This window comes from Dryobates pubescens, chromosome 13, assembly GCF_014839835.1.
Source record: "Dryobates pubescens isolate bDryPub1 chromosome 13, bDryPub1.pri, whole genome shotgun sequence".
NCBI lineage: Eukaryota > Metazoa > Chordata > Aves > Piciformes > Picidae > Dryobates > Dryobates pubescens.
In genome coordinates this window covers 32,869,476-32,896,981 of record NC_071624.1, presented here as the reverse complement: position 1 = coordinate 32,896,981, position 27,506 = coordinate 32,869,476, and the positions used below count along the sequence as shown (strand labels likewise).

General features: G+C 56.0%; 1 protein-coding gene across 3 annotated transcripts in view; it reads right to left on the bottom strand.

The window, feature by feature from the left end:
* The window catches only part of ACACA (acetyl-CoA carboxylase alpha), a 112,393-nt gene that overhangs the window by 46,947 nt on the left and 37,940 nt on the right, over positions 1-27,506 (bottom strand). For 2 of the 3 annotated variants that reach the window (XM_054166712.1, XM_054166711.1), the window contains 13 exons: positions 23,522-23,635; positions 21,875-21,988; positions 21,105-21,194; positions 20,486-20,604; positions 13,293-13,316; positions 10,643-10,786; positions 9,621-9,717; positions 8,295-8,402; positions 4,967-5,023; positions 4,588-4,632; positions 2,315-2,356; positions 1,513-1,728; positions 721-876 (listed from right to left, as the gene is read on the bottom strand). In XM_054166712.1, the coding sequence (XP_054022687.1) occupies positions 721-876; positions 1,513-1,728; positions 2,315-2,356; positions 4,588-4,632; positions 4,967-5,023; positions 8,295-8,402; positions 9,621-9,717; positions 10,643-10,786; positions 13,293-13,316; positions 20,486-20,604; positions 21,105-21,194; positions 21,875-21,988; positions 23,522-23,635 (1,326 nt within the window). The remainder of the gene's footprint in view (positions 1-720; positions 877-1,512; positions 1,729-2,314; positions 2,357-4,587; positions 4,633-4,966; positions 5,024-8,294; positions 8,403-9,620; positions 9,718-10,642; positions 10,787-13,292; positions 13,317-20,485; positions 20,605-21,104; positions 21,195-21,874; positions 21,989-23,521; positions 23,636-27,506) is intronic. The other variant, XM_054166710.1, reaches the window with a different exon arrangement.

Genomic DNA, 27,506 nt, shown 5'->3' with positions numbered 1-27,506 from the left:
CTTACAGTGTGTGTCTCTGTGGGTTTGAGTCAGAGCATGAAAACCAAGCCCTCCATTTTATGGCTGAATTTACCAATTCTTTTCAAGTTCCTGATTTACCTCACACTTTATTTGGATAAATCTGGACCTTTGTACCAGACAGAAGAGCATGTGCAGCTATTTTGTCATTCAAATTGCTTCTGCCAAGCACACAATGAAAAAGCAGCTCAGTTCCAGGTACAAAATGTAATGTGAACACAGCATTCCTTAGCTGAGAGAGGAAGAGAGCTGCACTGCCTGAAGGACAGTTGCTCCACTGCAACATCAGCTCTGCTAGTGCCAAGTCCTTGCACATGGTATTTGTTCACAGACTGGAAGAAAACCCAAAGCCTTCTTCCCTCCTCCCTGCCAGACAGGCTCCTAAGGAGAATCAAACCAACTGCTTGGCACAACTGCAGCAATAAACAGGATCCTCCCTGCTGCCTTAGCAGCCCAGCAAGGCATCTGCAGTGACAGCCAGCCAGGGCTTATGGGACTCCACTTCCTCCACTGGAAAGCAGAGCTCCAGCGTTCATGGTGGTCAGTCTGTTACCCCTGCTGGCACTGGGGCCCAGCCCCTTGTGCTTCGTCAGCAGCAGCCGTGCGCCACTCGCCTCCCCAGCAGGGGCAGCAAAGGCAACCAAAGGGCCCCAAGTCAAGGCCAAGCCAAACAAAGAGCTGAGAGCTGGGGAGAGCACAAACCTTGGAGGGGTCCATGATGACAGTGGGCACGAAGTTGAGGAAGATGTGGTTGCAGTCGGTGCGGACGTTGGTGTTGTTGAAGGCCACCTCCAGCTCGTCCATGGCCTCCAGCAGCAGGCGCTCGCCCTCGTTCTGCAGGTACTCGAAGGAGGCTTCCTGCCAGGTGTGGGCAGCACATTACTCACTGGCTACACAAACACCACAGCCCACAGGCACAGTGTCTGAAGAACTGCAGGGGGACTGACTGAGAAGCCAGAGGGCAACCCTGAAATAGATCCACCACAGACCCAGGGCCAGCAGCCTGCATCTGCATCCCTGGCTGACTTGTGTCCTTGCCCAGGTCAGCACGGGTGCCAGAGCAGACAGGGCAAGGCAGCCAGGCCACACAGACAGTGGCTGTGGTGCTGTTCTGCCAGAGCAGACAGGGCAAGGCAGCCAGGCCACACAGACAGTGGCTGTGGTGCTGTTCTGCCAGAGCAGACAGGGCAAGGCAGCCAGGCCACACAGACAGTGGCTGTGGTGCTATGCTTTGCAGTGCTGTTGGTGTCTCCAGCTGTGGTCTCTGGCTTTGGCTGATGGTGTTTTTCATCCTGCACTCCACCCACCCTGCACAGCTTTGTTTAATGACAGGAAAATGCAGACCTTTAAAGGTCCCTTCCAACCCAAAGTGCTCTGTGATCCATGTAGATGATCTTTAAGGTCCCTTCCAACCCAACCCATTCCATGACTCTGGAAGAGCTTCAGCTTTTCCCCTGGTGGCTCAGGAAGAGCTCTGCTCTGGGTGACACTCACCTTGGTAACCAGGTCTGAATGCCTTATGATAGCCCTCACGAAGAACCTGTAGTCTGTCACCTCTGTTCCCACTTCCACTTTAGCTGCTCCCAGGTAGAGATGCATCTTGTGGTTGGCACAGGGGATGGCAGTGAGGTCAAAGTTCCTCATGCGGTTGAGCTCCAGCTGGAAGGCCAGGGCCGGCTCCAGGTGCCGGTAGATCCTGTCCTCCTCGAACTGCAGGCACCCAGCAGCAGCGGGCAGAGGAGGGGGGAAGAGGGAGGGGGGATGAGGAAGCTGAAACACTGAGGGGGCGAAGAGCCAGGCCACACCCGGCCACACCCATGAGGACATTTCATAATTAAAACCCTAAATTCCCCAAATGGATCCAACCCACAACCTCCTATCTGAAGCAGCCACCGGCACCAGGAGCTGCGCTGGAACTGCTGAAGCACTGAGAGCAGAAGATGAGTTACAAGGCAGCAAGTCCTCCAGCCCCTCCCAGCCCCTTCCCAGAAGCCAGAACCCTTGGTGCTCAGTCACTGTGCTGCTTTCAGTGCTCCCCTGTTCCACTGGGACTGAAACCTGCAGGAGCAGAAGCTCCAAGCCAGGCTCCCAAAGTGTCATCCCCACCTCACAAGGGCTCATCCTGGTCGCTGCCAGCAGTGGCTGTGCGAGTGGGTAGCTGCCCTAGCAAGGCGCTGAAAGCACCAGGGCAGGCAGAGAAGCTGGGCTGAAGCAGCTCCCACCCCCTGAGCCCGGGAAGGAGCAGCTGCAAGGACAAAGCCAACGCCTAGGGAAGCATTAAGAACACAGAACCTACCTTATCCCGGGCACGGAAGGTGAAGAACTTCGGGAATTCCCTCTGTGTGAAAACAAAAGCAGAGCTGTCAGCCCCCAGAAGGAGGCGATTCCAGCCAGCCAGAGTGCTCACAGGGACAGCCCACGGCAGAGCAGAGGACAGGAGCTGGCCGGAGAAGGCAGCAGCCACTGCAACCTGCCTGCACTGCCGATGCCAGAGGCCACTGCTTGGCTTCTGGTTATTGCTGGCAGTTACTAACAGAGAAGAGCAGGGAACTGGACAGGCAGCAGCAGGAAACTTCTTCTAGCTCTACAGTGATTATGATGACTGTGGAAATGTTTGGGAGCCACACAACGACCCCAGCAGTCCCTTGGGGAAGCAGATGTGCACCAACAATGATCTCTGTTCCACAGCTCTCTTCATGCTGTTACTGCTAGAAATTCTCTCTTCCCAAGGCAAACTAGGGATTGGCATCCAATAACTTTATCCTCATCTGTGGAATCTATTCAAAGCCCCAGATGAGGCATCTCTGCTCTTCCTTTGCACAGACGAAGTCCTAGCAATTGGCAAAGGCCTGGAAGCTCAGGCCAACGGGCCCAGGAGCATCAACCACCTCCATCCTTCCTCACTTCTCCTGCAGATCCCTCCCACCTGTCCCCCCCTGCAGGCTGCCAATCTCTCCTCAGCCCACCCACGCTCATTCCACCACTGATGAGATTGCTTCCAAGGCATCTGACCAGTGGTGTGGGCAATGTAGTGGTCAGATGTGCAGACACACACGGGCCCTCAGAGCTCTGGTACCAACATCCAGAAGAGTGCCCCACTTCCTAGGCAGAAGAATTATACCCCTGCTGTGTTCTAATCAACCAACCATCATCAAGACAATCAAAATAATTTGCCTAAATTAGCCAATCAAGACACCCTGCAAACTGCAGAATGTGGAAAGCTCCAACAGAAATCATCAGAGTTGATTATTATACTAATAATCATGTTAAAAACCTAATGAGATGAGGAAATTGGAAGCTTGCTGGAGCAACTCTCTATTACTTCAACATGCTGGGAACTAATTATATAGACTGTAATTAAAACAAAAAACAAACCCAAGCCCAGGCCCTGGCTAAGTTGAGAGCTGGTCCAGTCACAAAGGGAGGAGAGCAAGAGGTGGTAACCAAGTCTGGCACCCAGAGAGGACCCCAGAGGTACTCTACAAACTTTGCAAGCAGATGACAACCACAATGCCTCCTGCACCTCAGCAGCTTCCCAGCAGCCCCTGGCTCTGAACAGCAGCTCAGGGACAGCTTCCTGTGATGACTCCTTCCATTCTCTGCCTCCCTTATCACTGCCCCATGCTTCAGTGCTTATTGATGGACTCTGAGTTTCCATTCCCCAAATATCAATTCAGTTAATGAAGTTCTCTAAAACTTGCTTTTCATTTCTGCAGCTGAAGCCTGGGCCCTCTTGTCCAAGGTCCCAACAGCTCAGAGAGTTCCCTGCATAAGCCATGGACCTGCACCTGGCCTGTGGGCACTGACTCCAGGTGGTGCTACCCACAGCTGTTCAAAGGCTGTTCTCCTCTTATGGAGCTTGCCAGGGCAGAGCTGCTGAATGCTGGATGGGTTTCCTGCTGCTGGGCCATCTCACTTCATCTACACTATCACCCAGGCAGCTTGGACCAGCTGATCCCTGGGGTCCCTTCCAACCTGGCACTCTGGGATTCTATGATCCTTGCACTCCCAAGACTCCTAACAACTTCCAGAGCTGTAAAGGAGATAGACAAGGGATTAGAAGATCTGGTTTGTACCTTACATTGCCACCTTGAAAAGAAGGCTAAAGCAGCCCTCACTGCTGCCCAAGTCCTGGGGAAAGAGGCAATTTCTCAGCAGTAAGAGCAGCAAACATTTTCCACATCACTAAGCCATTATGCAAAACTCATCAGCTGACTTCAACCACTCCTCAAAGTTACTTCAAAAATCAGTGAGAAGCCTCAAGGAATCACCACACTACAGAGGAAACACCAAAATGTAGTTGCACAATGACATCTGAGAGTGACCCCACACTGGCACCAAGGAGCCCCCTGCCAGGGCGGCAGCCGTGAGCTCAGCCAGGAGACAGCGGAGGCCCAGCAGGGGATGGCCTCGCCAGGGCTGCCCGGGGCCAGCTGCTTCTTTAGCACTGCCCTTGACCCTGGCACCACTGCTGGCTTTGAATGTCTGACTAAGGGCCAAAGCAGGGGCCCAGAGTCCCTCCTGTGCCTCAGGTCAGGAGTAGCACCACGCTCCAGCCCCGTTACTTACGTGGAATCTCTGATCCACCTCATAGTTGACCTGTTTCCTGAAGTCCTGACAAGCCAAACGTGCCAACACAGGCAGGCAAGGGGAGAAAAAGCAGAAGAGAGCTAGCAATTAGGATGAAAATCAACACTGAATTAATTGCAGAACACAAGAGGGGCACCATTGGCTACCATTGGCTACCATTGGCTACCATTGGCTACCATTGTCAGCTCATCTTAAGCCCATCCGCCAAAACCGGCTCACACTTTACAGAACACACAGTGAAGAGAGAACCAAATGTAGCTACCACAGCACTTCACCTGGGGGCAACCATGCCAAGGGGCAATGCCAACGTCAGCAAGGAGCCACAGAGCCCTGAGCAGCGTGACAGGGATCAAAATACCTTCTGTGCCACCAGGAAGGTCAGGCGCCGGATGCCGTGCTCCATCAGGACCGACTTCTGCAAAGAGGCAAGGCTGGGGTGGGGGACTGCCCCACACAGCACCCACCCAGCACCCAGTGCCCAGCCTGGGGTGGGGGACTGCCCCACACAGCACCCACCCAGCACCCAGTGCCCAGCCTGGGGTGGGGGACTGCCCCACACAGCACCCACACAGCACCCAGTGCCCAGCCTGGGGTGGGGGACTGCCCCACACAGCACCCACACAGCACCCAGTGCCCAGCCTGGGGTGGGGGACTGCCCCACACAGCACCCACACAGCACCCAGTGCCCAGCCTGGGGTGGGGGACTGCCCCACACAGCACCCACCCAGCACCCAGTGCCCAGCCTGGGGTGGGGGACTGCCCCCACCCAGCACACAGCCAGGGCCAAGGCCTCCAGGAACTGCAGCAGCCCTGCAAAGCTGCTGCAGCCCTGCTGCAGGGCTGAGCCCACTTCAGTCCACTCCAAGCTAAGATTTCTCATCAGCTGCTCCCCCAGCAGCACATAAACAAACCCATTCAGCCTGCAGAGCCGAGCCCCAGGGCACCAGAACACAACATCCCAGCTGAGCCCTGCCAGCCAGCAGAGCACCAGAGCCAGGGACAGCCTGGCAGGAGAGGAAATGGCCTGGAATTGTGCCAGGGGAGGGTTAGGTTGGAGATGAGGAACGATTTCTTTGCTGCAGGAGGGGTCAGGGACTGGCACAGGCTGCCATGGTGGAGTCCCCATCCCTGGAGGTGTTGCAGAGCCCTGTGGCCATGGCACTTGGGAGATGGATTAGTGGCCATGGTGGGGCTGGGCTGCTGGCTGGACTCAATCTTGGAGGTCTCTCCCAGCCACAACAGTTCCATGGCTCTGTGATTGCTGGCCCAACAAGCACACAGCCAGCCCAGGGCAGGGGCAGCTGTGTCAGCAGCTCCCCAGTGGAAGGGGCTGCCCAGGGCCTTCAAGCAGATGGGAGAACATCCACCCTGGCTGCTCCTGGATCCACCTCCACTGAGCCACGTTGGAAATGAGTGCTGCCCACCAGGGTCTGACAGAACCACAGAATGCCAGAGGCTGGGAGGGACCTCTGGAGATGGGAGTCCAACCCCCCTGCCAGAGCAGGGTCCCCCAGGGCAGGGCACACAGGAACACAGCCAGGGAAGGAGCCTCACCACCTCTCTGGGCAGCCTGCTCCAGGGCTCAGCAGCCTCACACCAAAGAAGTTTCTCCTCAGGCTGAGGTGGAGCCTCCTGGGTTCCAGCTTGTGGCCATTGCTCCTTTGCTTTTTTTTGCCACACCACTGATCTGTTAAGTGTTAAGATCTTTCCCTTTCTCCTCCTTTCCCCAGTTTAAAAGCAAAGAGAAAGGTGGGGGGGAAAAAGGAGAGAAAAGAAAGAAGCTCTGAGGCAGAGCAGGAGCAAAGCCACCTCCTCCAGCAGAGCCTGCAACGTTTCACTGAGGTTAAGCCCTCTGAGAATGAGCAGCAGTGACTATATTCATGGCAAGGGGAAGAAAATCACTTTAATAATGCCATGATTTAAAAAGCAAAAATTGTTATTGCTTTTAAAATTCCACAAGTGGCAGACAATAACAGCAGAGCAACAGGATCCTGATTACATGGTAATGATGTGGGCCTCACAGCACGGCCACAGCTATTAGAGAGCGATTAGCCATCAGCACCTGGAGGAACTCCATTTCCAGAGCCTGCCTCAATCTCCTCCACAAGTCATTTACAAGTATATGATCCTAATTTCTATTACAAAAAACACACACAACATGCTGGGACTAGAAGATTATTTGGACAATTTGGATCAACCTATTTGATAGTTTAATGTCTTTGGGAATTTCCCCCCCCCCTTCCTCTCCCTTTTCCCCCCTCCCACAAAATGCCTGCAGCAGGAGCCAGCAGATGAGAGCAGTGCTGCTTTTAATTTGGGTATTTGATGATGATTTTCCTTCTGCTTAAAGGGACAGGAAGCTGCTGAACTTGTGTTCAGAGCAGCTCCATCTGGAACCCTTTGTTTCTGCAGAATGGATTTGCCACCTCCCAGCCTGCCAGCAGCTAGAAACTCCAGAATCCCAGTATTGTTTGGTTGGGAAAGGCCTCATCCAGTCCAGCCATCAACCCAGCACCACCATGGCCACCAAACCCTGTCCCCAGGTGCCATGGCCACAGGCTTCCTCAACACCTCCAGGGGTGGGGACTTCACCACCTCCCCATGCCACTGCAGGTACCAAGGGGTCCCAGCACCTGCTGGGCTCCTCACATCCACCAGCCCCTGGAGGTCTTCACTGCCTGCTCTTGCCTTTCTGGTTGGTGTGGAGGGCAGAGTGGATGTGAGGAGGCTCATCCCAACACATCTCACAGCTGAGCACAGGACTTGCATTTGGAGCTCCAATGTTCGAGCTGAGGGAGCTGGGGCTGGTTAGCCTGGAGAAGAGGAGCCTGAGGGGAGACCTCATGGCTCTCTACAGCTGCCTTCAGGGAGGCTGAAGCCAGGTGAGGGCTGGGCTCCTCTCCCAAGTAACAAGAGACAGGACAAGAGGAAATGGCCTCAAGTTGCACCAGGGGAGGTTTAGGTTGGACATGAGAAGAAACAACTCCCCTGAAAGGGTTCTCAAAGCCTGGCACAGGCTGCCCAGGGAGGTGGTTGAACATCCATCCCTGGAGAGGTTTAAAAGAGGCAGAGGTGTGGTGCTGAGGGGCATGGGTTAGCACCAGACTGGGAGTTCGATAAAGGTTGGACTCCATGACCTTAAAGGTCTTTTCCAAGCCAGCTCTGTGACTCCAAGACTCTAAAGTGCTTAGGAAGGGGCAACACAGCACAGCAGCTCAGCTCCACCTCACACCAGGAGGATATCCTGCATGCCAGCACTGAGAGCAACCTTCACTGAAGGCTGTGGTGGTGCAGGAGTAGAGGCCACCTGAGTGCCCCTTGCCATGCCCCTGGCACTCAGGTAGCAACCTCACCGTGTGGGAGAGGCTCACAGCAATCTAACAGAGCATCTGCAGATACTGAAGATTACCCTGACAGGGGGAAAGACCTTCAAGGTTTTAAACACATCAAAACTTAAAGGGATGGCTGAGAATGAACTGCAAAGAGCAGCAGTGACCTGGAGGTGCTGGAAAGGTGCAGCTGCACCCCAGGCAGAGGCAAGGCTTTGGATGGGATAAATCCAGGAGGGAGCTGCTGTGTTTATTTGGGTTGAAAACAAAGAGACAGCTGAGGAACAGGCTGAGAGTTCCCAAAGCAGACAGAATTGTCCTGCACCCACCTCCAGAGGGAGAATCAAGGCAACTTACCTTGCTCTGTGTGAACTCCCTGAACATGGCAGCCAGGCCATCGTCATCCACATCGCCGTCGGTCTTAATGGCCACGTTCAGGATGTGAATGGGCTCCTCCCGGGCAGCCTGCGAGGCAGACAGCCCCCACAGGAACTGTTACAACTTGAGTCCTCCAAAGAGGCTCCTTAAAGACAGCTCTGAAATAGAGATGCTCCAGGGGAAACAGAGCTCAGCAGAGCACAGGGGAACCCAGAAATGCTGAGGGAAATCCCTGCCCATCAGCCTCAGGAATGTGCACTCTGCAGAGGTAAGAGTTAATGTCCCCAAACAGGAGCTCCCCTCGGAGAATCTCATTCTGAGGGTCACATCTGCCTTGGCTAACTCAAGTGTGCTTCATTTGGATGCAGAGAGAATGCAGGGTCAGGGCCCCTCATTATGGGCAAGCCATCAGAGCACTCTGGCATCAAGACAGGTAATGGAATTAAGCAAATTGCCAGGCTAAGAGCAAAGCAGTGAGGGTCTGCACAGCTGCACCAAACACTGTCCTGTGGAAGCACCAGGGGAGCTCTGAGAGGTGACAATTGACCATCTGAGAGCCTGTGAGCAACCGGGAGAAGCTGAGTGTGAGCAGGACATGATCCTTGGAGAGGCAGGGAGGAGGCAGTGAGATGTGAGCACACTCAGGACCACGGGCCCAGCACTCACACATCTCCAGGTCACTTGGGGCAGTGCAGAGCCAGCCCTGCTCTGGACACTGCATTGCAACGGAGCTGCTCACTGCTGAGGGCAGGACACAGCTGGGCAGCAGCTCCCTGTGGCTCCAAGGGAACCTGGGCTTTTGTCACAAGGATAACAAAGTGCAGAACTGGGGGTTCCTCTCATCTTTCCCCTCAAAAACAGTTCTAAGAGGCAGAACAGAGGAAGGATCAGAGTGCAGTGTGCCTGGGAAGGGTGAAGGCAGAAAACAAGGCAAGGCAGGCTGCAGGTTAAGGCAGCTGAGTGTGCAGTTCCACACCCTGGTGCCCAGAGAAGGTCTGGGAGCTTAATGATGAGTTTAACCTCCCAGTTACACTGCTGAGCATCCAGAAACTCTGCTGATCTAACTTAGAAGCTACAAACTAAATTTACATGGAGAGAAGAGACTTCTCCCTGGGTTCACAAGTCAGAGAGTGGCCACCTGCTTCGAGTCACCTGCTGCAAACAAACCCCACACAGAAACACTCCCAGCTCTCAGCTCCTGCTTCCAGCCCTGGCACTGCTGGGCAGCACCAGCCTGCAGCCACCCCCTGCACACCTCTCACCCCCAACCTGAGAGCAGCCCCAAGAGAAAAGAAATCACTGTACCTTGTCCTCATCGTAGAGGGAGGCATGGCCAGCTTCTGGGAAGGTTGGGCTCTGGGGAGGAGAGTCACAGAAGCAACCCATCACCTCATCAAAGATTCTGCAACACACCAGGGCAGGGTTAGTCATCAGCACCTGCTGCCAGCCCACCCCCAGCACCTGGCACTGAAACCACAAATCACCTTCTGAGGGGGCAGGGAGAGGAAAAAACTCCCTCACAGGGGGACTGGGGCCAGAAAGGTGAGGAGGCAATGCCTCCTCCAGCCCTCACACCAGAGCACAGCCTGGATCTGCTCCTGTTTGCCACAGATCTAATTGTGGCAGGGCCCCCACGACTGCTGGGGGCTTTGTCTGCCCCGTGAAGGCTGAAGGCACAAAGCAAACATCCTGCCACAGCTGCCCGTGTGAAGAGGAGCAGAGGAGAGAGCAGCCAGGTGCAAGTGATCCCCAATCAGCAGAGCCCCGAGCTGGATCCCCCTGGCTGCCAGCTGCTGAGTCCCCTGGCTGCCAGCTGCTCTCACAGCACTCTGAAACTTGCAGGTACCTCAGGAGACAGACAAGGGGATTCAAGCTGCTCCTGAAACCCCAGCAGCTTAGCAAGCAAGCTCAGGACCACTTGAAACCTGACTCGAGACAGGGCAAAGATTTTATCCAGGGACTTGAACATCTCCCCTGTGAAGAGAGACTGAGACCCCTGGGGTCTTGAGAAGGCTGAAGAGAGGATCTGCAAATATCTGCAGGGGGTTGGCAGGACGAAGGGGCAGGCTCTGTTTGGTGGTGCCCAGTGACAGGACAAGGAGCAGCGGTTGCAAGCTGGAACCCAGCAGGCTGCACCTTTCTGGTGTGAGGGTGATGAGCCCTGGAGCAGCCCAGGGAGGTTGTGGAGTCTCCTGCGGACGCTTCCCAACCCCACCTGCACGTGCTCCTGTGTGACCTGCCCGGGCAGGGGGCTGGGCCCAGTCTGCAGAGGTCCCTGCCAACCCCAGCCCTCCGGGTCCCGGCGCGGCGGCAGGGCCCGCGGGTACCTGACGAAGTCGTCGAAGGTGCGGAAGGAGACCATGCCGCCCATGCGCTGGCACGGCGGCGTGAAGGAGTTGTCCAGCAGCACGTCGCTCACGCTGGCCACGTGCACCATGCCGTAGTGGTTGAGGTTGGAGGAGAAGGACATCCTAGATGGCAGTGCGACAAGGCCACAGTTAGGGACAAGGGAGAGGGGAGCGTCGCTGGGCGGAGCGCAGGCCTCGCGGCTCTCCCACCCCGCCGCCGGCTCCCTCAGCGGCCCAGACCTGCTCTGCCGCCTGCTCCAAAGCCCCTGCGATGCTGCATGCCTCTGCTGCCACCAATGCCCTCCCCTGGCTCCTGGCCCAGGGCGCAGGAACAGCTAAAAGCTAGAAAACAACGCTCCGACCCTTCCAGAGGAGGCTCTCCTCAGGAGGCTCTTGCAGGCAATGCCAAGCTGATGGCCTCCCTTCCTCCTGCACGTGTTGCTTCACAGGTGGAACGGAGGCAGGCAACAGCAATTGGAAGCTTGGACACTTGAGAGATTTGGCAAATTGTCACAAATTAAGTAGAAGCACAAACAAATCAAGTTTCTGCAGCTTTTGTGGCCGTACTCTACTCGCTGCTGCTCAAATGCAGTGTGGTACAGACACCTCCCAGAGCCCCTGCTGGAACCAGGGGCTTCTACAGCCTCACGCTGGCATGCCCACCCTAAACAAAGTCCTGTCACAGTGCCTTCCACTCCAACTGCTGAGCAAATTCTCCCTCGGCTTTAATCCACACTTCAGAACCATCGCAGCCCCTCCCACTCATTCCTCTTGCTCGGTTTTGATTGCTAAGAAGTGGCAGCTGCTAAGCACAAGCAGCTGGCCGCAGAGCACAGCTGTCTGAAGGAGGAGGGCAGGCAGAGCTCCAGACACTCACTGCTGTCATCCTGCTGGCTGCTGAGCCGCAGGCAGCACTCAGGAGCGTTCCCTTCCTGAAGTGAGGAGGACTGGAACAGGTTTGCACCAGCTCAGAGGAAGGCACTGAGAGAGAGACACTTCTCTGGCAAGCAGGAGCAATGGTCACTAAAGGTCTGCATCCCTGCCTGGCAGAGGGCAAGATCCTGACTGAAGCAGCTCTGAGCTCTGACAGCTCACTGCTACAGCAGCAGGCAGCAGCTGTCAAAGTTTGTGTTGCTTGGGGGTTTTGTTTGTTTTTCAAGAAGGCCCAGGGTGTCCCAGCCAAGGCCAGCAGAGGAAGCTTCTCCCACGGTGAACAGAGAGCATCCAGCTCAGGAGACAGCCTTGCCCTGGCCGCTAGAACAGGGACTGCCTGCCCTGCAATAATTACTGCTGATGTCTGACCTCTGCTACAGAGTCTTCTTAATTCACTGAGGGACCTGCTTCAGAAGCTCCCTGCAACACGGTGAGACCTTCAAGCTCGCTCTGAGGAGTCAGAAGAGCCAAGCTGGCCCCCAGCAGGGCTCTGTGCCACTCAACAACAGGGCACTCACACTCCCTCTGCTCTCCCTGGGCCTTAGGGCGACTCGAACAATGTGAAGCTGCTGCTCTCCCCAGCTGCTGCCACAACAGGAGGCAAGAGGCAATGGGAAAAACCCCAAACCAAGAGCCCAGGGTGCTGAGTCAGCACAGCACATCCTTGACTTACAGCTTGTGAAGTCAGGGAGACGCTCGACAGCCGAGCAGGATCAGACCCTGGTGGCACAGGAGGTGAGGCAGGGCCCAGCTGAGCTGGCCACAGCACCAGACCGAGCTGGGGACTGCTGACTGCTGCTCACCAGCTGCACTGGGCCTGCCCTCCTGCACAGAACCCCAGGCTGCTGGGGGCCTAAGCACCCTGCTGGCAAGCCCGCAGTAGCAGTGATGAATAGCTGCCTGTGTCTGAAGCCACTCTGTGTTTCTGGAATTTATCTCTGATTGAGAGCCAGGAGACTTCCAGCCCATTTTTACTAGTTTTCCCTAAACAGGCTTGTAAGCAGTAATAAATAACAGGGATTCAGGCTTGGAAAGGGGAGAATTTGTCAGGACATGCCTTGGTGTACACTTCTTACAGCTCATACAGAAACTGCCACAGAACAGGAACCGAACAAAGAGACAGCAGACATTCCTCGAGTGTTGTTCCAAACAAGAAATGCTTTTCAGCTGAGACACAGGAGGGGGAAGTCAGCATCCAAAACACACCAAAACATGCTGCCAACTGGTTGAGATGGAGATTCATCTATGGGGTGAGGGAGGTGAAACAGCCTCGAGAAACTCTAAGCTAGGTGCAGGAAACCAGAGCAGCAACAGCTCTGCCACGGACCAGGTGGAACTGCTGTTGTTTCCCTGGGACACCCCACCAGAGGGGCACCAGCTGGGAACCCCCTTCCAAAGAAGAGCCCCTAGGAGCAGCATCCTGCTGGAAGTTTGCTGTGTACCATACTGCAGATGAGCTGAGTCACCTGGCAAACCACATGTCCGAGGGTGCTGCATGCAAAGCTGCTTTCAGAGGGGGAGGGAAGGGCTGGAAACGTGTTTAGACACAGGGAGAGGCAAAGGGAAGGCAGAAAGGGGAGTTATGTTTGGCAGCTTCCCAAGTAAGGGCACTAAAACAAACCAGGTTAAAGCATTCAGTGTTAGGCTACTGCTTTCTAGTCTCTGTTGAAGCTGTAGAAGATGACAAGTACCATACCTGTTGAGCGTGGGGATGTTCCCTCTGCAATCAAACAACCACAGTTAGTTACAGACTGGTTAGTGAGAGCCATTGTACACAACTGTCATCAAGCTGATACACAGACCAGCAACAACTTTACCCTTTGCTAACCCAAAACCTCTCAGCCACCAGGTATCAGGCAGAGCTCAGTGCCACCGACCCTGGGGAGGCATCCACCACCTGACCTCGCTTGCCACAGCTGCCAGGGAGTGAGCACAGCCATGCACAGGACACCCCAGGGGAGCACAGCTGGGAGGTGCCCTCCAGCTCTGCACCACCTTCCATCAGACCCACTGCAAGGCCTCTGCATGCACCATCAGCTTCAGAAGCAAGGCCAGCTGAGGGGCTGTGGACTCCCTGATGGAGGAGCGAACAGCACAGACGCAGACAGTGACCCCATCATGCAGGGCGGCTGCAGCGGGGGCAGGGCGGCTGCAGCGGGGGCAGGGCGGCTGCAGCGGGGGCAGGGCGGCTGCAGCGGGGGCAGGGCGGCTGCAGCGGGGGCAGGGCGGCTGCAGCGGGGGCAGGCAACAAGCCAGATCCTCCCTGCCAAAGCTCTAGGCTAGGCTGCTGCCCACTCACTGGCTCCCACAGCAGTGCAGAGGCAAAGCAAGCACACAACCACCAGGTCATACTTTGGATTGTCAGCATTCAAGGCCTTGCCCAAGAACAAGCAGAACTTAAGGGCTGATTTTGCAGCAGCAGTGCAGCTCTTCACAGATGTGCATGCAGAGCGGTGCTGAGTGGTGCAGAGCGGTGCTGAGTGGTGCACAGGAGGCAGAAGGCAGGCGAGGGGCACATTTTCACAGCAGTGCAAGAACAGCACATCCCAGCCCATGCCAGCTGCAGCCATGAGAGCACAGGGCAGCACAGTGCTCCATGCAAGACTTTAGAATCATTAAGACCTCTACCATCACCCAGTCCGAGCACCAGAGATGCAGCCAGGCAAGCTGCAGCCAGGCAAGCTGCAGCCAGGCAAGCTGCAGCCAGGCAAGCTGCAGCCAGGCAAGCTGCAGCCATGCCAGAACGGAAAGGTTGAAAGTGCTGCGATCTGGCATTCAGAGCAGTGAGGATTAAACTGAAAGCAGCCAAGCAGATGCACACGGGAGGCTTGTGCGAAGCGATCAGCGAATGTGACAGGGCTGAAACCGGAGCCTCAGGCAGCATGTAACCAGACACTGACCCTCCCCTTCCCTGCGGGAGATCAGACCGCAGCCTCCTTTAACATCCTTGGCCCTAGGCAAGACCCCGGGCTCCCGGGCACAAGGCTCAGTACTTAATGGCCAGGCATCCCCATGGGCACGCTGCTGAGCACACCGACTGCCCCCAGTCCTGTTCTCAAAGTGGTTTTGTCACGGCAGAGTTGGATTCACCACAAGGTTCTATCAGGTAAAGCACAACAAGCTCCCAAGAGCTCCTGCAGCCACACAGGAAAGAGCAGCGAGTGGCCTGGAGAGAAACAGCACAAGGATCTCATTTCCCTTGCAGACAGTGCTGCAGAGCCTGTGGGTGAGACCCAAAGGGCCAGCAGGACTCACAGGCTCGAGAGTATTGTTTTAGCTTGGCAAAGGGTGGCAAAGCTGCATGGGATCTGCTTGAGCTGGGGAAAAAAGGTCTGGAGAGGCCTGGCAGCTCCTACCCCTGTGCTTGTGGAGCAGTCCCTGGAAGGCTTTCAGAGAACAGCACAAGCCCAGCTGCAAATGCTCCTTTCTGCCTCCAAAGGGCAGCCTGCTGCCTTGCTCCAGGAGCTGTCCTGCAGCCACGCAGCAGAGAGCTGAAGAGGCCACAGGAAGAATTGCAATGAGGCAAAGAGGAGAGCCGGGGGCTGGAGGGGTCAGGAGGGAGCAGAGCGACAGCTCCAAGGCTCTGCACCTACAGGTCGTGGTGGAAGGGGAGGGCACTGTGCCTCAGGAGCTGGGCTGTCACTTGCCACTGAAATGCACGGAGAGGTGAAGGTTTGGTATTTGCAGCACAGGCCTTGTGGAAAGGACCTGGCTGAGCTGCAGCCCTCAGCACCACAGCAGCTGGCTGCCAGCCTGCTCAGCTCACAGCCACCCCAGTGCCAGCAGCAGCACCACGGCTTGGCAGCTGCAGGAAGGCTCAGCTGATGGAGCTCAAGCCAGCAGGGTGCTCCTCCACAGCCAACTCCAGGAGCTGACCACAGGACCAGAGACCTCCTCACCACACCAGCCCCAGCCCTTCTCTTTCCCACTTCCAGAAAGGCCCTTCTGGAGCAGGGAAGCCAACCTGACTGGGGCTGGACAGGAGGGGATGGATGGAAGCTTCAGGAGGGCAGACTGAGACTGGAGATCAGCAACAGTGAGGCTGGGGAGACACTGGAACAGGCTGCGGATGGCCCCTCCCTGGAGGTGTTCAGCACCAGGCTGGATGAGGCCTTGAGCAGCCTGGGCTGGTGGAGGTGTCCCTGCCCATGGCAGGGGGCTGGAGCTGGATGATCTTCAAGGTCCCTCCCAACCCAACCCATTCTGTGATTCTATGAACCTATAAACCTGCTCCACACCATGCAAGCTCCACTGTCACAGTTCCTCCTTCTGCTCCAGCAACCAAACCCCCCCAGCTCCCCTTCCACACCACCTGGATGAATGTGAATTTGTTTCCCTTTGCCCTTCCCCTCCTGTTTTCGTTCCTTTACCCAGGAGCACTCCCCTATGGAAATGCTGCAGGCATGCAAAGCACCAGTGGTTAGCTCAAGCTGTGACTGAGTGCCAGCACAGGGCAGAGCTTTGGAAATCAGGCAGCAAAGCAGAATCAGCAGAGGTCAGCTGAGTAACCCACTTGTAGTTATTAAGAGAGTGCCAGAGGAGAAGGAGCAATTCCACTGCCTGTGACCACTGGCACTCCTCTTACCTTTCTCCATTTCTGCAGAAGAATCTAAACAGAAGGCTGTGAAACCTGCCTCCAACCACACATTTTGATTGGGTTTTTCCTCTCCCTCTTTCTTTCCTTGTTCTCCTGCTCCCTCTGTGATTCAGCCAAGCTGAATCTGCTACTGAACTCCAATTTGCATAAAATTATCCTCGTTCCATTCAGTTTGCTGCCCCTTCCACAGCCTCCTCTTTGCTCTGCTGGAAGATTTTGCCCTTTCTGGAACAGGCAAGCCAGGGGAACTGCAACACATTACTGCTGCCTGCTGTCTAATTAACATCAAACCCTCAGCACCAGCCTGCAGGGATTTACAGGTGTCCTGGAATCGTCTCCCCTCCTCCCCCCATTCCAGCCTGTCTCCTGCCACAAGGAGGGGACCTCAGGCTGCCTAATGACACCCTGTGAGTAGGACACTCAGGTCTCCAGGCTCCTGCAGCTGGAGTCCAAGGCAGCAGAGCTGATTCGGTGCTGGCAACCCAAAGCCTGATCAGGAGGCTGCTGTAGCAGCTGCTTTAGCCCACAGAGAAGGCTTCCACGGTATCAGAAACCCCAACCCTCTCATTCTGTCCCTGTAAAATGGTAGTGGGAAGGAACCTGCCAGCCCTGCTCTAAGTGTGAGGGAGCTTGGGGGTCCTACTCTCCTGAAACAGCAATGTTTCAGTTGGCTCTCAGCCTTCACAAAGGGGTTCCAGCTGCACGCTACAGAAGAGGCTGACGAAAGAGGCACCACCAAAGTACTCCATAGATGATAAAACATCAAGAGACAGCAAAGGAGAGATCATGCACCACTGGTAAGCCTTGAGATCAGCAACATCAGAGGCCAGGTAGGGCACCAACAAACATCCACAAGCACAGAAAGAGGAGAAACTGGGCAAAACCAAGCACAAGGTAGCTGAGACATTTATCTTGACACCCCTGGAAATCCACAGCAGCTAATGACCAGGCCTGAATTCCAACCCTGGAAGCAGCATGGATGGCAGGATGCAATGCCAAGAATGAATCTAACCCAGACAAGTCTAAGTAAGGCCTTTGGCTGTGTGCCCATGTTTGCCAAGCTGTGTGCACAGCAGCTGGCACCAGCCAGCCTGGGTAAGGTTCCAAAGCAAAACTTGCTCTGAGCCAGTTACCCAAACCTAAAGTCTTCATCTGCCACCCTAAAACCTCCCTTCTCTTCCACCCTCCACTGGTAGGTCCTGACTCAGGACTCCCCAGGAAGGCTCAAGGCCAAGTGTGGCAGTTAGGGATGGCACATGGGCCAGAAGGAGGGCATGGGCTCAGTGCAGATGGACTGGGAAGGCATCTGAGTGAGCAACTTCTCTTTCCTTTGGTGCTCAACACAGTCAGGAAGCAGAGCCCTGTGGTGTCACTGCCATGGCACACAATAAAGATACAGCTCTGTCACCCCTGTCAGCAACTGTCTCAGCATCTGACAGAGGGAACACATTTCCCTCTGGGTTCTTCCCTTCTGATCCTCCAGCACATCTGCTGCTGGGGAAGCAAAGATCAAGAGAGCAGCTGAACAGCCTGGCTGGGGGCAGGCAGCGAGCTGGAGGGAAGGGGATGCTTGAGGAGGGGCAGTACAGCAGCACCCCTCTGCAGCAGGCTCCAGAGGCTGCCTACAGCAGACAATGTCCCAGGTTAATTTAAACCTTACAGCTTCAGACAGAAGAAAGGCTGCTGGAAAGCAGGAGAGGAGGATTATTAGAGGGGAAAAAAACCCTCTGCTGTTGCAAAAGCACTGTAATTCCCTCTCCCTGTAGCAGCCACACAATGTTGCTTTGAACAGAAGATGTGAAGCTAAGATTAGGCCAGCACTGCTTCCTGTGCTCAACACCTCAGAAAGGCCTTTCAGTGCCTGGCCCCTGGCCTGCCATTGTCACAAAGGAGCCTGAACTCTCTGCACACCAGGCAGCATTCCACCTGCTTCCCATCTCAGCAGGGCAGGCTGCACAAGAGGGAAGCAAAGAAGAACTGGGAAGGGGCTCATTTCCTGCTCAGCCCTTCCCTCTCCAGGCTCCCAGGGGCTGAAGGAGGCAGGTTATGCACACACAGGAGCTCTGTGTCCTCTGCAGCATCCCATGGGCACCCTGGTATCACCCCTCCAGGCTGGATTGCTGCAACACCCCTACATGGAGAGGGCTTGGAAACCCCACTCACTGCAAGGGCACCAGATGGTTTCACTGAGCTCCTCATTTGCCTTGTGCTGGGCAGTAAGGAGTCCTGGGATTCATCTGCAAAGCCCTCCACAGCCTCAGCCCCCAGCAGTTTCTCTCCTGTGTGCTCCCCTTACAGCAGGATGGTTTCTGTTCATTTCAACAGGTAATTCCCCAGACAGTTTTTCTGCCCACAGACCCCACCAGGAGCAGGCTGTGTGGCTAGGGCCTTGTTAGCAGATTGGTGACTTTTCCTTTGCTCTCTGCTTCCATGTGCAGCTTTCCTGGGGGGAGCTGATGGCAATCACTCAGTGGCCGAAAGCCAGCAAGTCTGAGGCCTGGCTGTGGTTAGTCAGCTCAGAAGTGGCAACTGAGATTGCTGCTGTTACAGCCAAGTCAGGGCACAGCAGAGTTGAACACCACCACCAAAGAATTTCAGGAGGGCAGCCAGTATCAGGCTGCATTTTTCTCTACATGAATATTTGCTCCAGTAAAACTCAGGCCTTGAGTGCTCACAGCAATCAAACACCAAAGGGATCAGGGCTTAGGGATATCTGATAAAGTGCTAACAGCAGCTCCAGAAGAGAAGCTCTCCTGAGGGCTCTCTGGGATCTACTGCTGCTTCACCAGCACCCAGCAGAGATTTTGCTAGGCCAGCCTAGGGTATTTTGGCTCTGGGCTTTGTCCTTGGAATGCATTTTCAGCTCCTCAGTCTAAAGGTTCATGCTACAGAAGGGAGAGGAAAGCAAATGATGGACGTGGAACGCGGCCAGAAACAACAAGGAAGACTGAAGCAAGACAACGTCAGAGGTTGGAGGTTCCTGTGTCCTGGGTTCACCACAAGATCTGCCTTTACAGCTTAAATCTACACCCTCAGGGCTGCCTTAAGCCCCTCTCAGTATCCTGCTCCTGGCTGTGCTTCAGCAGCCAGCCACACAATAGCCAGACAAGCAGGGATGCACCGTGAGAAGCTGCATCGAGCAACAGGAGCCACATTCATCACCCGCAGGGGAGGTGCACCCCAAAGGAGCTGAACCTGCCTATGCAGGCAGTGGATTTGTCCCCAGGCCTCCTCTCCTCCACCCAAGGACTGTGCTGCAGCCAACCATCAGCAGTGCTGATGGCTGAGAAGCAGAAGGGAGCTTCAGAACATTGCCCCAGCAAATTCAGCGTAAAGGAGAGAGGAGATTTCAGGACAAAGAAGCTGCTCCCCAGGCAGGTAAGAGTTGTCCTCTTCCAGCTGACCTTGGCCAATTAAGCTTGCACACAGCAATAGAGCAGTGCTCAGCATGGGCAGGCCAAACAAGCCCCAGGCAGCAGAGGGAACTGAGATCAGCGAAGAGAAGAAAGGGAGGAAGAACAGGGTGGGGGCAGAGAACATCACCAAGGGGCAGTAAAAATAGTGTGTAATTATTGACAAATATTCCAGAAATGCAGGGAGCAGATGAGCCCAGGTGCAGGTCCCACTTGGCTCCTGGTGTGTGCTGCTTGCTGAGGACAGTCATTCATTTCTAGCAAACCAGGTTCTGAAAACCATCTGATGAAATGTACTGATGGATTCTCAACGAGGCGAGACTGGGCCCCACCGCCCGGCCCCAGCGCGGCCCCAGCGCGCAGGCAAGGAGGAAGAAGATGCTGGGAAAACAAAGGAGAAAAGCAGCGCCGGTACCACGCTGCCGGAGCAGCACAGCCCAACAGTGGCACCCGGCGGCCACAGAGACTCACTGCTCTCTGGGACAAAATCGAAGCAGCTGAAGCACCCTCCCGAGCTCCTGCCGCAAGGGAAGGAGCACAGCAACTGCCCTGCCAGACAATGCAGCGCCGGCAGCACCGCTGGTTTGCTTTGGCTTTCAAAGGATTCAGCCAGAGCTCGAGTTCTAGAGCACAGGAGCTGAACTTCAAAACGACAGGAAAGCTCTCTGCAGTTTAAAGGAATCCAGACTGCAGAAGCTCCTGCCCACAGCTCCTGAGGTTTGAAACAACCTAGGAGAGAGCAGCAGGCAGGGCAGAGCTGTGCCTGACACACTCTGTGCAGGAGCTGCAACTCTCCCTTTCTCCACCACCTCCACTGCAAGTTTCCTTTGCCAAGACAGGATGCAGCCCCTCACAGATCTCCTGAACACGAGGTCTGACCTGTTGGGATGGGAGGTAGGCAGCATGAACTGGAACTCCACCACACAAGTGTTGTCCTTCAGCTGGCGGTGCTGGACGCTGTTCAGCTCGTAGGCGATGTATGCCCTGCGGACGTACACCTGGGGAGACACCAACAGCATCAGCAGCGGGGCTGGGGGAGCTGCAGGGAGACAAACAGTGCTCCACAGGCTCACAAACATCCAAGCCAGACAGACACCTCCACAGGAGCCTCCAGACAGGACTCTAATTCAAGCAGAATTTAAAGCTGTTCTCTGAGGAGGACCCCTCTGGCAGGACACAACCCTCAGCACCAGGCACACAAGGCAGGCTGGCCACAGCCCCTGGCAGCAGCTTCACTTTCAATCCTTCCAACCACCTACATCTTCTTCAGGCACAGGAGATAACCTGCAGCTGACATTTCAGTCAATGATGAATATTAATGCTGGCAAATGCCAGGCTCCAAGGATGCCTCATTCCACACAGCCCACAGCTCTCTTAACCTTGCTGGGAAACAGTGCTCCAAAAACTCACACGAGGCCCCAAAGAAACCAACCAACAACCAGAGAAAAATCAGCCCCTGTGCTGTGTTTGTGGCTGTTTCCAGCAAGGAGAGACTCACCTCCAAAGCTGCCATTCTCACCACCTGGTTACTGTGGTAGAAGAAGTTGGGAAGCACGTCGAAGATGGATGTCTCGGACAGAATGAGCTTCTAGAAGAGACCACACCAGGCAGAGGTTGGAAAGGGAACTGCCTGGCTTGTGACCACGGCCAGGCAAAGCCTCAAAGCCAGCCTGACCACCTCTGACTTCCCTGCTGCTCCTGTTCTTCATCAAAGGTTATGACCTTCTGCTACTAAGTCATAGAATCATCTCAAGTTGGAAAGGACCTATGAAGATCACAGAGTCCAGCACCCTGCTCCTCGCAGGGCAGCCTAGAGCTGAACCATATGACTAAGAGCACTGCCCAGAGACTCCCTGAATTCTGGCAGCCTTGGTGCTGTGGCCACCTCCCTGGGGAGCCTGTCCCAGTGCCTGACCACCCTCTCAGTGAAGAACCTCTTCCTCACGGCCAGTCTGGACTTCCCTGAGGCAGCTACATCCCATTTCCTCATGTCCTGTCTCTGCCCACCAGAGAGAGGAGATAAAGACATCTCCCTCCATTGACCCCCTTGGGGAAGCTGCAGCCTGGGATGAGGCCATTCTGATGACTGGACCAGATGACCTTAAGAGGACTTCTCCAACCAGAACAACTCCATGGCTATAGGATAGTGGTGTCAGAAGGAGAACAAAAATGGGGGAGAAGCCAGAAATCAGAACAGGGCCATTTCAATACAGAGCTACAGAGGCCAGGGAGAGGGCAGCAGGGGAAGGAGAGAGGTCTGGCAGCTACCTGCAGGTTCTCGATGCAGAACTGGTGTCCGTACATGTCGATGGCAGACAGGAAGATGGACTCCACCTGGTTGTGGCGCAGCTCGTAGGAGGGCAGGTGGGAGGCAATGAGAACCTGCAGAGAGCACACAGGGGTGGGGGAGTCAGGGAAGGAGCTGTGCTGGGCTGCAGCAGGAGGCTGCTGCCTGCAGGCAGCCACGGGGCCGCTCCAGCCCAGAAGAACCGAATCCTTTCCCCTGTGAATTCGGTGGCACCTGGGTGAGGCTGCAAAGTGCCTCCCCAGCCTCATTTGTGTATCTGCTCTGCTGGTGTTGCTGGCAGCTCCCCAGGGAGAGCAGGAGCAGCCTCAATCAAGTTCCATCAGTGCATGTGATTTAGCTCTGCAGAGCTGCTGGGGCTGGGGATTGCCTGCCCGGCTGTTAATTGGAAAGCAGAGCTGGCAGGCAGCAGCTGTGGGGAGGCCAGCAACAGAGCCTGTCCTGCACAGCCTCCCAGCAGAGGAAGCCACAGACACTGGTGCCAGGTATTAAATGCCCAACGTGAAGGATGCAGAGACAGGGAGAGGAAGCAGCCTGCAGAGGAAAACGAAGTGAAAGAACAACATAAAGACAAACACAAGGACAGCAACACCATCCCCAGCAGGCTGCTGAGAGGTTCAGCAACGGAGTGGTTCAAGGACAGAAACACAATCCTGAAGGAAACATAAAGGTCACTGAGCAGCTTCAAACACCACATTCATTTCCAGCAGCCAAGCTCTGAAATTAAAGGAGAGATTCCCAAAGTGTCAGCTTCCCAGTGGAAGCCTGCAGGGAGCAGGGAGTGAGAGGAGGCATCAGGGGCTACAGGGGTAGCATCCCCACGAAACCATCGTGCCCTCTCGCTCCTTCCTGGCGACAGACTCACTGCTGGAGAGGAAGCTCATGGTAATACCTGGGTGGATAACCTGGCATCAAATGCTTAGCTGTACCTGGGCTCCTGGAACTCACAGCACCAGGAGTTTTCCCCAGTTTTTTACAGGTTAAAAAGAAATTAACAAAATGCAACCCAAAACCTTGAAGAAACCTGGCAAAAGCCAACATCATTCTTTGCAGTGCCTCCTGAGCAGCTGCAGGGAACATCTGGCTCCTGGGCAAATCCCTCTCCCTGCTCTCTGCACACACAGCTCTGCAGCTCTAAGGTGGCTGGGAAGAGGCAGAGCTCATCCTGGCTGTTCCCTCTGCAGCTGCCTGCGAGTTCCAGGCTTGTCTGCTTCAGATTCTAAATGCCAGAAGGAGCCACAGTGACCACGGGTTTCAGCTCCCTCCTTCACACAGACTCAGGCTACCCTCAGCTAACTCCTGCTGGAGCCAGGCACAACTTTCTGGAGGAGCAGGGACAAAGGAATGTCACCTTAACGTCAGAGGGACAGTGCCTGGGACCCGGCAGCAAGCGGTGTTCGGCTGTCACAATGGTTAATCAGTGGTTAATTAGCTCCATTGTTGCTGCTCACAGTAATCTGCTCGTGCCATTTGCATAGTCATCAAAATCACCGTCAGGAGACGCAGCCCTTCCACAAGAGCCAGCTCCAGGTGGGAGCAGCCCGTGTGGATCAGCCCAGCACCGGCAGAGCCTGGCCCCGGCAGGGGTCAGCTGCGGAGCACTGCCCTACCTGCCGCGCCCGCAGGGCCACTTTGGCGTTGGTCGTCTTGCTGAGCTGGGTCAGCTCCGTCAGAATATTAATCAGCTCATCTGTCAAGGTGGGGTCACGGCCACAGAGCTGGTCCTGAAAACAGAGAGAGTGGAGAATGTTTAGAACAGGGGAAAACCACCTCCCAGCCCCCTGCAAGAGAGCCAGGGGTGCGCTCGGGTGCTGGCCACAGCCGCCCCTGGGGGCTGCTCTGCACTACTCTGCAAGCCTGTGCTGACGAGGGACAAGAACTGGGCTTGCAGGAGCTCCACACACACAAATAAAGCCACGGAGGAGAGGAGGGGCTGAAGCATCACCCATTTAGAATACATAGAATAGAATAGAATACATAGAATAAACCAGGTTGGAAGAGACCTTCAAGATCACCGCGTCCAACCCATCAACCAATCCAACACCGCCCAAACAACTAACCCACGGCACCAAGCACCCCATCAAGTCTCCTCCTGAACACCTCCAGTGATGGCAACTCCACCACCTCCCCAGGCAGCCCATTCCATCCCATTTCCTCATCTGTAGCACGTTTTGGCATCCAAACACAGGAGAAACCCTGACTCCTCCAGAGGCTCCAGCAGACCTCTTCCCGTGAGCCAGCTTCAGCTCTGGACCAGAATTCTGCCCCAGCAGCAAGGCACAACCCAAAGCACATTTAATTGCAGCAAGATGCCTTACACAGCATGCAGAGGTCTGCAAACTCCCCCACTGAAGGGTGGTCAAACAGAAAGGGTTTAACTGCCAGGAGAACCTCCTGAAGGCCACTACACCCAAAAAATAAAATCACAGAGTCCCAGAGTGGAGAGGACCAGAACCCAACCACCACAGCCCAAGCACCACCTGCTTGCTGCAGCCTCAGCCACTCCAGAACAACCAGCTCCTGGCACTGCCCTGAGACGGCCAAGCAAAGCCAACAAAACCCAGAGGTGATATCACCTGTGTCCTGCCACAGCACAGCACTGACCCCATTGTATTCCTTCCAGCCCTGGCTCTGAGGACATTGCCTGGCTTACTCCACTGCCCAAACTCAGCAGCAGGATCTCCACTGCTAATGCTGCCTCAAACCCCTTTTCGATTCAGCCATTCACAGTAAAGGGCAAAGAGCAAAGACTTCAATCTGCTTTGCTGCCTGAACACAGGAGGAGCACTCTCCTGCACACTTCCTTCCCACAAACAATCCCCCAGTCTCCAGCTACTCACACTGCCTTGGGAGCTTCCTCCTCCTACTCCTGATGCCAGAAAACCCCTAGGAGCCTCGAATGTGTCTCTTCTACACAGCACCCAGCAGCTTTTCTCTTGGGAAGTGAATCAGAGGAGGGAAAGGCGAGATGAAACGGGGATTTGCACCAGGAAGGAGAGATGGTGCCTTAAAGCTTTAGGAGATTCTCAACAGCTATAGTCCAGAAGAGGCCCTCTGAACATCCAAGAAACAGAAAGGGAGCAAGGGAAGCCTCTGCACAGCAGGTTAGATGGAGAAACCTGCAGGGAACATGGGAAACCTAAACCACACTGCTGCAGGTGCCATGGACTGGATACCAACAGCTCTTGCTGCACGGGAGCCCAGCCCCTCAGACTGCTCCTGCCCCCCTCTCCCTGCCCCACAGGAGCCCAGCCCCTCAGACTGCTCCTGCCCCACGGGAGCCCAGCCCCTCACACTGCTCCTGCCCCCCTCTCCCTGCCCCACAGGAGCCCAGCCCCTCAGACTGCTCCTGCCCCATGGGAGCCCAGCCCCTCAGACTGCTCCTGCCCCACGGGAGCCCAGCCCCTCAGACTGCTCCTGCCCCACGGGAGCCCAGCCCCTCACACTGCTCCTGCCCCACAGGAGCCCAGCCCCTCACACTGCTCCTGCCCCATGGGAGCCCAGCCCCTCAGACTGCTCCTGCCCCCCTCTCCCTGCCCCACAGGAGCCCAGCCCCTCACACTGCTCCTGCCCCCCTCTCCCTGCCCCACAGGAGCCCAGCCCCTCAGACTGCTCCTGCCCCACGGGAGCCCAGCCCCTCAGACTGCTCCTGCCCCCCTCTCCCTGCCCCACGGGAGCCCAGCCCCTCAGACTGCTCCTGCCCCACGGGAGCCCAGCCCCTCACACTGCTCCTGCCCCACGGGAGCCCAGCCCCTCAGACTGCTCCTGCCCCATGGGAGCCCAGCCCCTCAGACTGCTCCTGCCCCACAGGAGCCCAGCCCCTCAGACTGCTCCTGCCCCATGGGAGCCCAGCCCCTCAGACTGCTCCTGCCCTCTCCCTGCCCCACAGGAGCCCAGCCCCTCACACTGCTCCTGCCCCACAGGAGCCCAGCCCCTCACACTGCTCCTGCCCCACGGGAGCCCAGCCCCTCACACTGCTCCTGCCCCCTCTCCCTGCCCCAGGCTCGATGCCATCTCCAGGGATGCTGTGTGCTGCTCAGGGAGAGAGGCCACAGGCAGCTCACTCTCACTGCCAGGCTCCAGGCTGCTCACCCTGGCTGGATTGGTGTCCCCTGCTGCCCAGCACTGGGCCAGCAGACGTGACAAGGGCTGCTCCCAAAGAAAGCTGTGGGAATTTATCCACTCCAGCCCACCCCAGGAACCCAGAGTGAGTCCTGCAAGAGCTGCCTGTGTGCTATGTGGAATAACAAACCCCTGGGTGTGGCAATGCCACTGCTCAAGGGAACAGAAATCCCCCAGGACACAGGACCTGTGCCCTGCCCAGTCAGGCCAGGACCTGCACCCAGCAGCCAGAGAACACCACAGGAACACTGCTGCCACACACAGATGAAGGATGAAGCAGTTCCCATCCTGCCTGAGTGCCTGCTGGCTACAGAAGGTGAATGATGGCAGCACTGCACTGTTACTAAAACCATCCTCAGAGCCCCCTGCTAGTAATGCAGCCCAGGGATACATCCATAACAGCCACACAAGCTCCAGGGCACTGCCCATGGTGTTTGCCCCTGGAGGACAGCCTGAGTCTGGCAACCCAGGCAGTGTCCCAGCCCCTGCCACCATCACACCACATGTGCCAGCAGGTCCCTCAGACATGGAGAGAAATGGGAGGCAGAAGAAAGAGGAAGGATGGCCTTTGGGTACCAGAGTGACCTGTACCATGGCACAAGGTAATGCCAAGCTGTGCCACAGGTGACACTGTGACCAAAGGCACCTCAGCCCCACCAGCCATAGAATCCCCTGCCCCCAGCACAGCCCTCACTCCCTAGACCAACATTCACACAATCACAGAATGGCAGGGGTTGGAAGGGACCTCTGGAGATGGAGCCCAACCCCCCTGCCAGAGCAGGGTCCCCCAGGGGAGGGCACACAGGAACACATCCAGAGAAGGAGGCTCCACAACCTCTCTGGGCAGCCTGCTCCAGGGCTCCCTCACACTAACAAAGTTTCTCCTCCTGTTCAGGTGGAACTTTCTGTGCTCCAGCTAGTGTCCATTGCCCAGACACGTCTACATGATCCTCTGGAGGCAATCACATCAGTTTCAACAGCTTGCCAATGGCCCAGTGCAAACCTGCTCCAGCTGAGGAAGTGGCCATTAGGGAGGCTTAGGTTGGAGAGGAGGAAAAATGTCTTTGCTGCCAGAGTGGTCAGGCTGCCCAGGGAGGTGGTGGAGTCCCCACCCCTGGAAGTGATCAGCAGCATGTGGTCATGGCACTTGGGGCCATGGTGGGGCTGGGTTGATGTTGGACTGGATGCTCTCAGAGGCCTTTTGTGCGATTCCAAGGCTGCCCCAAACGCTGCGCCGGGAGGCGAGGACACGGCAAGGCTCTGCCTCCACACCACAAAAACAGACCAAAAAGTTTCAGTCCCACTTCAGCAAGAGCTAAGCAGGCTGACAACCACCAAAGCAAGCAGGTAGCTGGGGCTGCCCTGGCTCTGCCTGCCCGGCTCTGCCTGCCCTGCCTGGCAAAGGCAGGGAGCAGAGCTCCGAGCACTGCCTGCCCGGGTGCGGCGCCGGCCGGCACCCCCTGTAATTACACA